The sequence below is a fragment of the Lampetra planeri genome, chromosome 46 (assembly GCF_965212315.1).
Source record: "Lampetra planeri chromosome 46, kcLamPlan1.2.h2, whole genome shotgun sequence".
Classification (NCBI taxonomy): Eukaryota; Metazoa; Chordata; class Hyperoartia; order Petromyzontiformes; family Petromyzontidae; genus Lampetra; species Lampetra planeri.
The window spans coordinates 7,783,662-7,800,200 of NC_136152.1; the positions used below are offsets into that span (position 1 = coordinate 7,783,662).

The following is a 16,539-nucleotide window of genomic DNA, read 5'->3' on the forward strand; positions in this document are numbered from 1 at the left end:
CCTACAACCCCCACCCATACCCTACAACACCCCCATACCCTACAACCCCCCCATACCCTACAACCCCCCCCCATACCCTACACACCCTCCCCCCCCCATACCCTACAACCCCCCCCCATACCCTACAACCCTCCCCCCCATACCCTACACCCCCCCCCATACCCTACAACCCCCCCCCCCCCATACCCTACACACCCCCCCCCCCATACCCTACAACCCCTCCCACCCCCCATACCCTACCACCCCCCCCCATACCCTACAACCCCCCCCCATACCCTACAACCCCCCCCCATACCCTACAACCCCCCCCCCCCCGTACCCTACAACCCCCCCCCCATACCCTACACCCCCTCCCCATACCCTACAACCCCCCCCATACCCTACCACCCCCCCCCCCATACCCTACAACCCCCCCCCCATACCCTACACCCCCCCCCATACCCTACAACCCCCCCCATACCCTACACCCCCCCCCATACCCTACAACCCCCCCCCCCCCATACTCTACAACCCCCCCCCATACCCTACAACCCGCTGCCCATACCCTACAACCCCCCCCCATACCCTACAACCCCCCCCATACCCTACAACCCCCCCCATACCCTACCAACCCCCCCCCAACCCTACAACCGCCCCCCATACCCCTACACCCCCCCCCCATACCCTACAACACCCCCCATACCCTACAACCCCCCCCCCATACCTACACCCCCCCCAAACCCTACAACCCCCCCCCCCCCCATACCCTACCACCCCCCCCCATACCCTACACCCCCCCCCCCCATCCCAACCCCCCCCCCATACCCACCACCCCCCCCCATACCCTACACCCCCCCCCATACCCTACACCCCCCCCATACCCTACAACCCCCCCCCCCCATACCCTACACCCCCCCCCCATACCCTACCCCCCCCCCCATACCCTACACCCCCCCCCCATACCCTACAACCCCCCCCCCATACCCTACAACCCCCCCCCATACCCTACAACCCCCCCCCATCCCTACCCCCCCCATACCCTACAACCCCCCCCCCACACCCTACAACCCCCCCCCCATACCCTACAACCCCCCCCCCAAACCCTACAACCCCCCCCCCATACCCTACAACCCCCCCCCCATACCCTACAACCCCCCCCATACCCTACACCCCCCCCATACCCTACAACCCCCCCCCCCATACCCTACAACCCCCCCCCCATACCCTACAACCCCCCCCCCATACCCTACCACCCCCCCCCCCATACCCTACACCCCCCCCCATACCCTACAACCCCCCCCCCCCATACCCTACAACCCCCCCCCATACCCTACAACCCCCCCCATACCTACACCCCCCCCCATACCCTACAACCCCCCCCCATACCCTACAACCCCCCCCCATACCCTACAACCCCCCCCCATACCCTACACCCCCCCCAACCCTACCCCCCCCATACCCTACAACCCCCCCCCCAACCCTACACCCCCCAACCCTACAACCCCCCCCCATACCCTACACCCCCCCCATACCCTACAACCCCCCCCCCATACCCTACACCCCCCCCCCCCTTACCCTACAACCCCCCCCCAACCCTACACCCCCCATACCCTACAACCCCCCCCATACCCTACACCCCCCCCCCATACCCTACAACCCCCCCCCCATACCCTACAACCCCCCCCCCATACCCTACAACCCCCCCCCCCCATACCCTACAACCCCCCCCCCATACCCTACAACCCCCCCCCCCCATACCCTACAACCCCCCCCCCCCATACCCTACAACCCCCCCCTCCCCTACAACCCCCCCCCCATACCCTACAACCCCCCCCTACCCTACACCCCCCCCAAACCCTACAACCCCCCCACCCCCCATACCCTACAACCCCCCCCCCATACCCTACAACCCCCCCCCATACCCTACAACCCCCCCCCCATACCCTACACCCCCCCCCCCATACCCTACACCCCTCCCCATACCCTACAACCCCCCCCCATACCCTACAACCCCCCCATACCCTACACCCCCCCCCCATTCCTACAACCCCCCCCATACCCTACAACCCCCCCCAATACCCTACAACACCCCCCCCATACCCTACAACCCCCCCCCCATACCCTACACCCCCCCCCCATACCCTACACCCCCCCCCATACCCTACAACCCCCCCCCATACCCTACAACCCCCCCCATACCCTACAACCCCCCCCAACCCTACACCCCCCCCCCATACCCTACAACCCCCCCCCATACCCACAACCCCCCCCAACCCTACACCCCCCCCCCATACCCTACAACCCCCCCCCATACCCTACAACCCCCCCCCCCCCATACCCTACAACCCCCCCCCCATACCCTACAACCCCCCCCCATACCCTACAACCCCCCCTCCCATACCCTACAACCCCCTCCCCATACCCTACAACCCCCCCCAACCCTAACCCCCACTACCCACACCCCCCCCATACCCTACAACCCCCCCCCCCATACCCTACACCCCCCCCCATACCCTACAACCCCCCCCCCATACCCTACAACCCTCCCATACCCTACAACCCCCCCCCCCCCATACCCTACACCCCCCCCCATACCCTACAACCCCCCCCCATACCCTACAACCCCCCCCCCCATACCCTACAACCCCCCCCCCATACCCTACAACTCCCCCATACCCTACACCCCCCCCCCCATACCCTACAACCCCCCCCCATACCCTACAACCCCCCTCCCCCCATACCCCTACAACCCCCCCCATACCCTACAACCCCCCCCCCATACCCTACACCCCCCCCCCCATACCCTACAACCCCCCCCATACCCTACAACCCCCCCCCCATACCCTACAACCCCCGCCCATACCCTACAACCACCCCCATACCCTACAACCCCCCCCCCCATACCCTACACCCCCCCCCCCATACCCTACAACCCCCCCCCCATACCCTACAACCCCCCCCCATACCCTACAACCCCCCCCCATACCCGGACACCCCCCCCCCATACCCTACACCCCCCCCCCATACCCTACAACCCCCCCCCCCATACCCTGCACCCCCCCCATACCCTACACCCCCCCCCCCATACCCTACAACCCCCCCCCCATACCCTACACCCCCCCCCATACCCTACAACCCCCCCCCATACCCTACACCCCCCCCCATACCCTACACCCCCCCCCATACCCTACAACCCCCCCCCCATACCCTACAACCCCCCCCCCATACCCTACAACCCCCCCCATACCCTACACCCCCCCCCCCATACCCTACAACCCCCCCCCATACCCTACACCCCCCCATACCCTACACCCCCCCCCCCATACCCTACACCCCCCCCCCATACCCTACACCCCCCCCCCATACCCTACAACCCCCCCCCCATACCCTACAACCCTCCCCCCATACCCTACAACCCTCCCCCCAATACCCTACACCCCCCCCCCTCATACCCTACACCCCCCCCCATACCCTACACCCCCCCCCATACCCTACAACCCCCCCCCCATACCCTACAACCCCCCCCTCCATACCCTACAACCCCCCCCATACCCTACAACCCCCCCCCATACCCTACAACCCCCCCCCATACCCTACACCCCCCCCAACCCACACCCTCCCCCATACCCTACACCCCCCCCCATACCCTACAACCCCCCCCCCCATACCCTACACCCCCCCCCCCATACCCTACAACCCCCCCCCCCATACCCCTACACCCCCCCCCCATACCCTACAACACCCCCCCCCATACCCTACACCCCCCCCCATACCCAACACCCCCCTCCCATACCCTACAACCCCCCCCCCATACCCTACACCCCCCACCCATACCCACAACCCCCCCCCCATACCCTACACCCCCCCCATAACCCAACCCCCCCATACCCTACACCCCCCCCCCATACCCTACACCCCCCCCCATACCCTACACCCCCCCCCATACCCTACAACCCCCCCCCCATACCCTACACCCCCCCCCCCATACCCTACAACACCCCCCCCATACCCTACAACCCCCCCCCCATACCCTACACCCCCCCATACCCTACACCCCCCCCATACCCTACAACCCCCCCCCATACCCTACCACCCCCCCACAACCCCCCCCCCCTCATACCCTACAACCCCCCCATACCCTACAACCCCCCCCCCATACCCTACAACCCACCCCCATACCCTACACCCCCCCTCATACCCTACAACCCTCCCCCATACCCTACACCCCCCCATACCCTACACCCCCCCCCCATACCCTACACCCCCCCCATACCCTACACCCCCCCCCCATACCCTACAACCCCCCCCCCATACCCTACACCCCCCCCATACCCTACACCCCCCCCCCATACCCTACACCCCCCCCCCCCATACCCTACACCCCCCCCCCCATAACCCTACACACCCCCCCCCATACCCTACACCCCCCCCCCCCCATACCCTACAACCCCCCCCCCCATACCCTACACCCCCCCCATACCCTACAACCCCCCCCCCATACCTACAACCCCCCCCCCATACCCTACACCCCCCCCCATACCCTACAACCCCCCCCCATACCCTACAACCCCCCTCCCAATACCCTACAACCCCCCCCCCCCATACCCTACAACCCCCCCCCATACCCTACACCCCCCCCCATACCCTACACCCCCCCCATACCCTACAACCCCCCCCCATACCCTACACCCCCCCCCCATACCCTACACCCCCCCCATACCCTACACCCCCCCCCCCCATACCCTACAACGCCCCCCCATACCCTACACCCCCCCCCCATACCCTACAACCCCCCCCCCATACCCTACAACCCCCCCCCCTCATACCCTACAACCCCCCCATACCCTACAACCCCCCCATACCCTACACCCCCCCCCATACCCTACACCCCCCCCCATACCCTACACCCCCCCATACCCTACACCCCCCCCCCATACCCTACACCCCCCCCATACCCTACAACCCTCCCCCATACCTACACCCCCCCCCATACCCTACACCCCGCCCCCATACCCTACACCCCCCCCTCATACCCTACAACCCTCCCCCATACCCTACACCCCCCCATACCCTACACCCCCCCCCATACCCTACACCCCCCCCCATACCCTACAACCCCCCCCCCCATACCCTACACCCCCCCATACCCTACACCCCCCCCCATACCCTACAACCCCCCCCATACCCTACAACCCCCCCCTCATACCCTACACCCCCCCATACCCTACAACCCCCCCCCCCATACCCTACAACCCTCCCCTCCCAATACCCTACAACCCCCCCCCCATACCCTACAACCCCCCCCCCATACCCTACACCCCCCCATACCCTACACCCCCCCCATACCCTACAACCCCCCCCATACCCTACACCCCCCCCATACCCTACACCCCCCCCATACCCTACACCCCCCCCCCATACCCTACACCCCCCCCCATACCCTACAACCCCCCCCCATACCCTACAACCCCCCCCATACCCTACACCCCCCCCCATACCCTACACCCCCCCCCATACCCTACAACCCCCCCCCCCCATATCCTACACCCCCCCCCCCCCATACCCTACACCCCCCCCCATACCCTACAACCCCCCCCCCCCCCATATCCTACACCCCCCCCCCCCCATACCCTACACCCCCCCCCCATACCCTACACCCCCCCCCCCCCCCCACCACCCCCCCCCCCCAGTACCCTACACCCCCCCCATACCCTACACCCCCCCCCCATACCCTACACCCCCCCCATACCCTACAACCCCCCCCCATACCCTACAACCCCCCCCATACCCTACACCCCCCCCCATACCCTACACCCCCCCCATACCCTACAACCCCCCCCCCATACCCTACAACCCCCCCCATACCCTACACCCCCCCCCATACCCTACACCCCCCCCATACCCTACAACCCCCCCCCCCCCCCATATCCTACACCCCCCCCCCATACCCTGCACCGCTGGTCAACTTCGTGGCCAGGCGAGGAGTCGGCGACCAAAATAAAAATTCGTATTTCGGTTCAAACTCGTGGATTTCAAGAGCCGCCGCGAGCGGCTCCGGATCCGCAGGTTGCCGCCCCTGGGACTCGGCAATGTTGGCCCCTTTACCCTGCGGCTGCTTATGGGATTGGTGTCCAGAAAACTTATTTCGCACCGCGCGCAGCCAACCGTGCCAATCACAGAGGTGCGTGGGGGTGGTGACGGCGATGATGGTGATGATGGTCACGCTGGGAGATGGTGGCGATGATGGAAATGAAGACAGCCACGATGATGGCGGTGGTGGTGGTGTCGAGTGGCTCAGCGTGCGAGGGCCTCACCGATCATCCACAGGAGCAGTACGGGACGTGTCCAGAGCTTCATGGTCACTGCGCCTGCTGATGAACAGAGCCACATCGAGAACTCTGAGACGTTGTCTGGCTGGAGGAGTCCAACCACCCACCACACCTCGGTAGCGAAACTTGATCTCATTTGACCAGAATCACCACTCAGTGGGAATCACGCAGAGCTGCTGAACATTGCCACGCGATACGCCACTTGGTTAAGAGCTATCGTTTTCGATAGCCAAGTCGCCTCTGAATAAGAGCTACGTAACTTAGTGAGCCTTAATCTGGCGAAACTAAAACTCTTCAGTTTGCAGTTTACACGCGAGAACAGGAGCAGCAGCACAGCAGGTCGGTCAATGGCCGGGGAGGGCACGGCACGCGTGCGTGATCCACCAACCCCCTCTCTACTCCCTGTGACAGGGGGCACGGCACGCGTTCGTGATCCACCAACAGCGCGCTGTGCGGGGTGAGGCGGCGCCTTCTCACCGCCACCACCACCACCGGCGCCGCTCGGTGAGAAGTTCTCGTCCGCGGACTCGTGACGACTTTCAGTGGCGCGAGCGACGACGACGTTGGCTCACGAGGTCAGCGGAGTTCACGAGGTCAGCGGAGTTCACGAGGTCGAGGGGAGCGAAGGAGCGACGTTCCGAAGCAGCCACCCACGTGGGTTGCCGGCACAGTGTGTGGGGACGGGGCTATTTCCGCCCGACCGGCACCGCCCCCCAGCGGTGGAGATTTTTTCTGTAATAAAAAAAAACTTTGTCTAGAAATTGTTTTGTTGTTCATGATACAGGTTGTTGGGTTTGTTTGTGGTTTGGGGGGGTTAGATCACATAAATATATCAATATATGGGTAACCCGCCACCACCCGACACAGCCACATACTGTAGTAAGGTTCGTCACGTAAACGGAACGTGTCAATGGATCACTGCTTCAGCACACACCGGTTGTGTGTTGCAGAATAAACCCACGACGTTGACCATTCAAATACCGTGACGTTTCACCCGAGGGGGGCCCTCTCCATTCCCTGCCCCCCTCTCCGCTCATCCCCAGCCACCCATCCCCTTGACCCCTGCCACTCGCGGTCAGCTGGCTGCAGGGAGTGACATCAGATTGAGGCAGCGTGCGTGGAAGAGGAGGCCAAACACCGTCGAGAAGGGCTGCACCCAGCGCCTCTCGTCCATACGCCTTGAGCGCTGTATAAGATGGCTAGGAGATGTTCACTACCTCGCCTGGTGCGCAGGAGGTCGTGGAGTTGATCCCGACCCTGACGCCTGCTGCTGCTGCTGTGTATTTGGGGTTTGCGTGTCTCTCTCCCTGTGGTCACGTGGGTTTGTCTCAGGGGTTTACCTTCGCATTGAGGATCAACATCACAGCGCGTTTAGAGTATTGGTTGCTGCTATAAATGTCCACGTGATGAGCCACTTTGTTGAGCTTTCATTTGTGGCCAGGTCGCTTCTGAAAAAGAGCCGCGTAGCTCAGTGGGCCTGAGCTGGTAACATAAATGTTGTTGAGTTTCAGTGCCGCGGTGGTTCTATCCAATAATACCGGATGATAAACTACTTTACAGAAAAATTAAGATTACTTTACAGAGATTTATCATACAAACTTGTTCGCTGTTCAACTTGGTATTGACTTGCCGATGTCAAAACAGAAGAATGTTCAGTCTTCGATGACGACTTGTTGTTATTGCTGTGTGTTTCGGAGAAAGAAAATGGAGAATTCGTGTTTAAAATAATTGCTTTGTCAGAAGTGGGATTCGAACCCACGCCTCCAGGGGAGACTGCGACCTGAACGCAGCGCCTTAGACCGCTCGGCCATCCTGACGCGATACAGAAGCTCTCTCGAGCCACCCTCATATACCACTATCGGGCCGCCCATAAATGACGTCACGCGATTTTGGACGATATTTGACCCCCCCCTCGTCACACGGCGTCACAAAAAGTCAGACCCCCCTCAAATATGACGTCACAAAGCTCTGCCCCCCCCCCAACCACATTTCCATTTTGAAAATAAAACACGCTTCAAATCGCTTTAAACTATTGTCATTGTAGTGCGTATTTAATGTGGCGCTGCCCTCTGATGTTGTAGGAGAAAACACGTATTTAAAAGGAGGCGTTGGAAAGCTTAAATTTAGCATAACATTCACTTGAAAATATTCATCGTATAACTAAAACTGCAGATGTTCAGAATATGACTGTATATTGAAGTTATCTTATAATTATAAAATATTAAAAGTCATTCTAACTATAAGAAAATACTTGAAACTTTGTAGTAGAACGAAGCAAAATGGAGAGTACAATTATAACAATCACATATTCATTCTACAAAATGAAAAGCCCTGGTAGAATCATTAGAATCAAAATGTTTAATAACAATCATTAAAAAAATTCAAATTGTATGCTTCTCCATTCTCCCATGGAGAAGCAAAATGCTCCTTCATGGAATAAATAAAAGGTGACCTTAGTCAATTTAAATAATCAAATAGTTACTAATGAAATTGAATCAAAATTGGTGTTGTTAGTGCAATTCTATATTTATTTAAAGTTGCGCATTTTTATGTGACGTCACATTTCTCAACCCCCCCCCCCTCGTCACACATCGTCACAAATGTCTGACCGCCCCCCCCCAGGTGCGTGACTTTATTTCTGGACGGCCCCTATACACACCACTACACACACCACTACTACACACACAACAACCGCCATTCGCCACGAAGTGGCGGTGACGTCACCACGACGCTTGTGCCAGGCTATGTGCACGTTGAGGCCCCGTGAAGTGTCGAACTCCCGCTGGCAGGAGGTCACGGGGCAGACCCAGCAGGTGCCACGGGTCGACTTATTGAGATTTCCAGAGATGACTGGCTGATGCACCATCTGTGCCCCCTACGGTGCCAACTTGCTGTGCTTTATCCACACGGCGATCCGATCGTTGTTGTGAGCGTCGTTCCTCCCCCCTCCGTTGTTGTTGGAGGGCGACAGCCTCCAACTGCCTAGTAGCGTCCTTCACGAGCCTCCTCCACAGAGGCCGATCTTGACACCGCTGGTACCGGTCATCGGCAAGTCCACTCAGCTCCACGTCCTCCTGTACCACATCACTCCATCTCTTCTCTAGCCCGTGCCGCGCCCGTTTAGCCTCCTCTATCTGGCTGAACAAAAGCTGTTTAGGCATGCGGTGATTGGGCATGCAGGCTAAATGGCCCAGCCAACCCAGCCTTGCCTGCCGGAGGAGCTGACCGATAGGATTTTGTCCAGATCTTTCAATGATTTGTGAGCTCACACAATCCAGTCTGGTTAAAGCCAGGATGGATCGTAGGCAGGCCAGCCTAAATGTTTCTAACCGGCGAAGATGCTCCATTAGGGGGGGTCCACGTTTCGCAAGCGTAGAGAAGGGAGGGAATGACCGTGGCCGAGAAGACCTGAAGCTTCGTGCGGGATGACAGACCAGGTAGCTTCCACACAGCGTTACGCAACCGATGAAAATATAATGCCGCTCGACTGAATCAGAGCGAGACCTCTGCTGTCAAACCGGAGCCGGTCATGAGCACACTGCCCAGGTAGTGAAACTCTCCACAACTGCCCCATCTCCCACTACACACACACCACTCTACCACTACACACACACACCACTACTGCTCGTTGTCGTGACTTGTGTTACTGTTGTAATTAACGACGCCCGTGATTCGTTGGTGTCGTGTACAATTCCCTGCCCGGAAGCCGCAGAATTCGATTCCCAGCCACGGTGAACGTCATTGGCGACGTGATAAGTCCCAAGCTGCCACTCCCCCTGGAAGTGATTTAATGGTTGTAATGTACTGACAGCAAAATTAAACTAACCTCGGACCCTTATCCATCACTGGAGCACCATGAGTGGAGCACGCAAAGCAATATTGCAGTACGCGGTTTGTGGGGATTGTTTGACCATACGTGAGGGGACATAGAGGCGAGAGCACAGAAGTACAGGACAACGGTTGAATTTGCTACACTGTGCTCTGCTGACAGCCTGGCGTACAATGCATGGCTCCAGTCACCAACGCAAAATTTGAAGAACTTTGTAAGGTGGTCGGGTCAACTTTGGCCCAAGGTTTTACTTTTTTTTTTATATAACTGGGGTTCAAATCCTGCTGAGCTTCTGAGATCTGGATGAGATGGGGGGGGGGGGGCATTTGCTGGGTGATTCGTCTCACTTGGGGCAAGCGGGAGGTGCGGAGCGACGTTCCGCTCCCTCCACCACCGCGTCACTCGGTCGGCTCCCGCCGGCGCCCACGCCGACCGAGTGACGAGGGCCCAACGCGCTCGTGCTGCCGGCCTCGGAGCCGCACGGGGTGAAGACCGCACGCCTGCGCACACCGCGGCCCCGTGAAAGGAAGGGGGCTGCGAGGCGGCGCCCGCACTCTTGCACGCGATTGCATCACTCGCGCCAACGTGGTGGCGATCCCGCGTTCACTCTCGCCGCGCGTTCCTCCACCGCTACCCCGGGGCGCTGTTTTTTCCTGGATTTTTCTGTTGCGCGAAGTCACTTTAAGATGTTGCTTGTTCACGTTTTTGTTTATTGCGGTTGCACCCGAGTCGAGAGCCGCGTGGCTCACAGGGCTACACCGAATAAATGAAATGATTCGGCTCGCACGCGGACACTGCAACACCTACGCTCTGCGCTAACTTTTTTTCCCAGCGCAAAACCACAAACCCTTAGAGTAAGCCTCCCTGTCGGCATTACCCGGGGAGAGTTTCTCTGCCGTCTCCGCTGCCGCTCACTGGAGCGTCCTACCACGTACCTGGGAGCTGCACTCGCTGGCGTCGCGCGGACGCTATGAGGGGCTGAACAAGGCAGGGCGGGCAGGTGGGGGGGGGTCTTGATGGGCAAGATGTTGAGCTCAACGCCCACGGGGCTTCCCTTTTTACCACCCTTGCCTCAACAGCCCAAGGTCACCACGTCGTAACCGCGCGGCCAATCGTGCGCCTCCCTGCGGTTACCGTTTCCTTTCTTGACGCACTCAAGGATGCATTTACTCACGCTCGTCAATCTACATTAATAGCCGACTGGCGAATACACCCCCTGGTGCTGAGCGAAAGCCAACTCGTCGCCGTCATCAAGCAACAGAATCCAAAGCGCGCCCGCACACCCGGATATTCCACCTACACACATGTGGATGTTGCAGCCAGCCGTCGGCCTCGGGGATATTGCTCGGACCAATCGGCACGTATAGTGAGCAAAGAACCATTGCGCCAGCCGTGGGTGACCTCTTATGACCGGGTGGGCAAAGGCGGCCGTCGTCCCGGTGTCCTGGGTAATTTGTCCGATCCGTGAGTTGCAGGGGCAACCGCGGGGATGTCGCCATTCTTGTGTGGGTCGGGATCCACGTTCACCGTCATCCACCAGCCAACTGTACAACACCCCCGGCATTGTCACCAGCGCACGTGCAGATTTAGCTGCCAGCCATTGCAAAGCTGATTGGTCAACAGTTGTTCATGAGAAGAAACATGTTGTGTCCACTGTACTCATTTCCCAGTAACAGCATCTCTGAAACTTGACAAGATATATAAAAAACTTAACATTAAACTTTGAAATGACTCATTGTTTTTTTGTTTAGGCCACCTCATGATCTGGCCAAATGTATGTCGTGAAACCCTCCACCGCCCGACATAATCAAACAAATAAAGTCGACACTTGTGTAAGCGTGTAACAGCGCGCCTATTATTATTGATTCGGCCCACTCACCGGTAAGTTTAAACACAATTCTCCCAATTTTGCAATACTTTAAAATGTTCCTGTTCCTTCATACGACATCATCAGCAATCGGAGAATGTGGTCGGACTTCCAAACAACACCCTGCCAATACACCTACAGATGTGAAGATGCACCCAAGGTGCCAGCACACCTGCATGGCCAGCACCTGTATCAGTACACTTGAGGGCGTGCGTTTGACCTGTCTGTTTTTTTAATTAAAATGTTATTCCTATGAATGACTTCTTTATTAGTTTCACTATTCTTATTTGACACATAAAGATGATTCGTTACCCCCCACGGCTCTTTAATGATTTGTTGCCATTTGGGGTCATGATTCGACAATTTTTTTTTATATTTGTCTTTTCACCATTGCATTTGTATTGATTCTGGGTTTTTTTTGTCTCATTTGTGGAGTTTTGTTAACACCATTAGCGAAAACATTAGCGTGAACAATAAGTGGATTCTCAGTGAAAAACTACTTTTTAATGCTCGAAACGATGCATAGTAACACGCCTAGCATTTATCCACAGATTAATTCACAATTATACTTGTACCATGTGGCTGGTGGGAAAGCATAAGGTCAAGATATACAACGAAATAAAATCTGTGAATCAGTCTGTAGGACATGTTTATTGTAGACAAATTAATGGTTTGTTTCCTCTTCTTTTCCTTCCACTAACCTATCTATCTATATAAAACTCAAAAGTTGTGTGTGGGTTTGTGGCGGGGTTTGTGTGTGGGTTTGTGGCGGGGTTTGTGTGTGGATTTGTGTGTGGTCGCGCGCTTGGCTCTCCAATGGTGGGTTTATGTAAAAAAAATTGCCAGGTACCACGCCGTAAGCCCCGCGGTGAGCAAGCGCTATTCCCTTTTCACATCCGTCAACTTTAAATTAGTTTAATTAGCGATTTTTTTTGTGCGCTTCCCTTTCATATATTTATTTATTAGCGGGAAGTACCCGGCGTTGCCCGGGCGAAAAAGACACACACATCGACTTAACACAGACATCGACCCACACACACAGACACATCGACTTACACACACACATATGGACTCACACACACAGACATCCACTTTAGATACACACACATAGAGTTACACACACAAATCGACGTACATACATACAACGAGTCACACATACATAGACTCTCACACACACATCGACCTAAGCACACATATGCACTTACACACACACATATCGACTAAGTCACACACACATGGACTGACACACACACTTGGACTTACACACACGCATCGACGTACACACACAGACACCTGGCGTTGCACGGGCAAAAAGACACAGACACATATCGACTTACACACACACATAAAGATCCCCCGTATAGCCTTAACAGATTGTAGGGGCAAGTGCTGTTAGCGAGCACCTATGAAGGCGGGAACAGTACACGAGGGGGTGGGTGGCCAGCACCACGCCCGACCGCCTTTGTCTCCCTAGTGGCGATGTTTACACACCGCACCAGGTACTCATTGGTGCAGCTCAGCACCCGACTCGACGACGCGGAGGCGAGGTTGCGCGCACCTGGCCCACATTTTGAGGGGGGGCGGCGGATTCCCGCCAACCCGTCTCCCGCCAACTTAAGAAGAACCACAGAGTGATGAACTATCAGTCTAGATGTGAAGAACCACAGAGTGATGGATTATCAGTCTAGAAGTGAAGAACCACAGAGTGATGAACTATCAGTCTAGATGTGAAGAACCACAGAGTGATGGATTATCAGTCTAGATGTGAAGAACCACAGAGTGATGGACTATCAGTCTAGATGTGAATAACCACAGAGTGATGGACTATCAGTCTAGAAGTGAAGAACCACAGAGTGATGAACTATCAGTCTAGATGTGAAGAACCACAGAGTGATGGATTATCAGTCTAGATGTGAAGAACCACAGAGTGATGGACTATCAGTCTAGATGTGAATAACCACAGAGTGATGGACTATCAGTCTAGATGTGAAGAACCACAGAGTGATGAACTATCAGTCTAGATGTGAAGAACCACAGAGTGATGAACTATCAGTCTAGATGTAAAGAACCACAGAGTGATGAACTATCAGTCTAGATGTGAAGAACCACAGAGTGATGAACTATCAGTCTAGATGTGAAGAACCACAGAGTGATGAACTATCAGTCTAGATGTGAAGAACCACAGAGTGATGAACTCTCAGTCTAGAAGTGAAGAACCACAGAGTGATGAACTATCAGTCTAGATGTGAAGAACCACAGAGTGATGGACTATCAGTCTAGATGTGAAGAACCACAGAGTGATGGACTATCAGTCTAGATGTGAAGAACCACAGAGTGATGGACTATCAGTCTAGATGTGAAGAACCACAGAGTGATGATTGATCAGTCTAGATGTGAAGAACCACAGAGTGATGAATTATCAGTCTAGATGTGAAGAACCACAGAGTGATGAACTATCAGTCTAGATGTGAAGAACCACAGAGTGATGGATTATCAGTCTAGAAGTGAAGAACCACAGAGTGATGAACTATCAGTCTAGATGTGAAGAACCACAGAGTGATGAACTATCAGTCTAGATGTGAAGAACCACAGAGTGATGAACTATCAGTCTAGAAGTGAAGAACCACAGAGTGATGAACTATCAGTCTAGATGTGAAGAACCACAGAGTGATGAACTATCAGTCTAGAAGTGAAGAACCACAGAGTGATGAACTATCAGTCTAGAAGTGAAGAACCACAGAGTGATGAACTATCAGTCTAGATGTGAAGAACCACAGAGTGATGAACTATCAGTCTAGATGTGAAGAACCACAGAGTGATGACCTATCAGTCTAGATGTGAAGAACCACAGAGTGATGGACTATCAGTCTAGAAGTGAAGAACCACAGAGTGATGAACTATCAGTCTAGATGTGAAGAACCACAGAGTGATGAATTATCAGTCTAGAAGTGAAGAACCACAGAGTGATGAACTATCAGTCTAGATGTGAAGAACCACAGAGTGATGAACTATCAGTCTAGAAGTGAAGAACCACAGAGTGATGAACTATCAGTCTAGATGTGAAGAACCACAGAGTGATGAACTATCAGTCTAGAAGTGAAGAACCACAGAGTGATGAACTATCAGTCTAGATGTGAAGAACCACAGAGTGATGGACTATCAGTCTAGATGTGAAGAACCACGGAGTGATGGACTATCAGTCTAGATGTGAAGAACCACAGAGTGATGATTGATCAGTCTAGATGTGAAGAACCACAGAGTGATGAATTATCAGTCTAGATGTGAAGAACCACAGAGTGATGGACTATCAGTCTAGATGTGAAGAACCACAGAGTGATGGACTATCAGTCTAGATGTGAAGAACCACAGAGTGATGATTGATCAGTCTAGATGTGAAGAACCACAGAGTGATGAATTATCAGTCTAGATGTGAAGAACCACAGAGTGATGAACTATCAGTCTAGATGTGAAGAACCACAGAGTGATGGATTATCAGTCTAGATGTGAAGAACCACAGAGTGATGAACTATCAGTCTAGAAGTGAAGAACCACAGAGTGATGAACTATCAGTCTAGATGTGAAGAACCACAGAGTGATGAACTATCAGTCTAGATGTGAAGAACCACAGAGTGATGAACTATCAGTCTAGAAGTGAAGAACCACAGAGTGATGGACTATCAGTCTAGATGTGAAGAACCACAGAGTGATGGACTATCAGTCTAGATGTGAAGAACCACAGAGTGATGGACTATCAGTCTAGATGTGAAGAACCACAGAGTGATGGACTATCAGTCTAGATGTGAAGAACCACAGAGTGATGATTGATCAGTCTAGATGTGAAGAACCACAGAGTGATGAATTATCAGTCTAGATGTGAAGAACCACAGAGTGATGAACTATCAGTCTAGATGTGAAGAACCACAGAGTGATGAACTATCAGTCTAGAAGTGAAGAACCACAGAGTGATGAACTATCAGTCTAGATGTGAAGAACCACAGAGTGATGAACTATCAGTCTAGATGTGAAGAACCACAGAGTGATGAACTATCAGTCTAGAAGTGAAGAACCACAGAGTGATGGACTATCAGTCTAGATGTGAAGAACCACAGAGTGATGGACTATCAGTCTAGATGTGAAGAACCACAGAGTGATGGACTATCAGTCTAGATGTGAAGAACCACAGAGTGATGGACTATCAGTCTAGATGTGAAGAACCACAGAGTGATGATTGATCAGTCTAGATGTGAAGAACCACAGAGTGATGAATTATCAGTCTAGATGTGAAGAACCACAGAGTGATGAACTATCAGTCTAGATGTGAAGAACCACAGAGTGATGGATTATCAGTCTAGAAGTGAAGAACCACAGAGTGATGAACTATCAGTCTAGATGTGAAGAACCACAGAGTGATGAACTATCAGTCTAGATGTGAAGAACCACAGAGTGATGAACTATCAGTCTAGAAGTGAAGAACCACAGAGTGATGAACTATCAGTCTAGATGTGAAGAACCACAGAGTGATGGACTATCAGTCT

The 16,539-nt window shown here is 55.0% G+C and overlaps 1 protein-coding gene and 1 non-coding gene across 6 annotated transcripts in view; both read right to left on the reverse strand.

Moving 5' to 3' along the window:
• Positions 1-7,173, reverse strand: part of LOC144733388 (uncharacterized) — a 33,163-nt gene extending 25,990 nt beyond the window's left edge. Inside the window, exons 1-2 of one of the 5 annotated variants that reach the window (XR_013588350.1) lie at positions 6,786-7,173; positions 6,294-6,350 (exon numbers count right to left, since the gene is read on the reverse strand). Coding sequence is in view for 4 of the 5 variants with exons in the window: in XM_078615283.1 (XP_078471409.1) it covers positions 6,294-6,444 (151 nt within the window). In the remaining variant the exon portion in view is untranslated. The other 4 variants (XM_078615287.1, XM_078615286.1, XM_078615285.1 and 1 more) reach the window with 4 other exon arrangements.
• Positions 7,174-8,042: 869 nt separating this feature from the next.
• On the reverse strand, positions 8,043-8,125 carry TRNAL-CAG (transfer RNA leucine (anticodon CAG)). Its single transcript has one exon. It is a non-coding gene; the product is annotated as a tRNA-Leu (tRNA).
• Between the last annotated feature and the right edge of the window lie 8,414 nt (positions 8,126-16,539).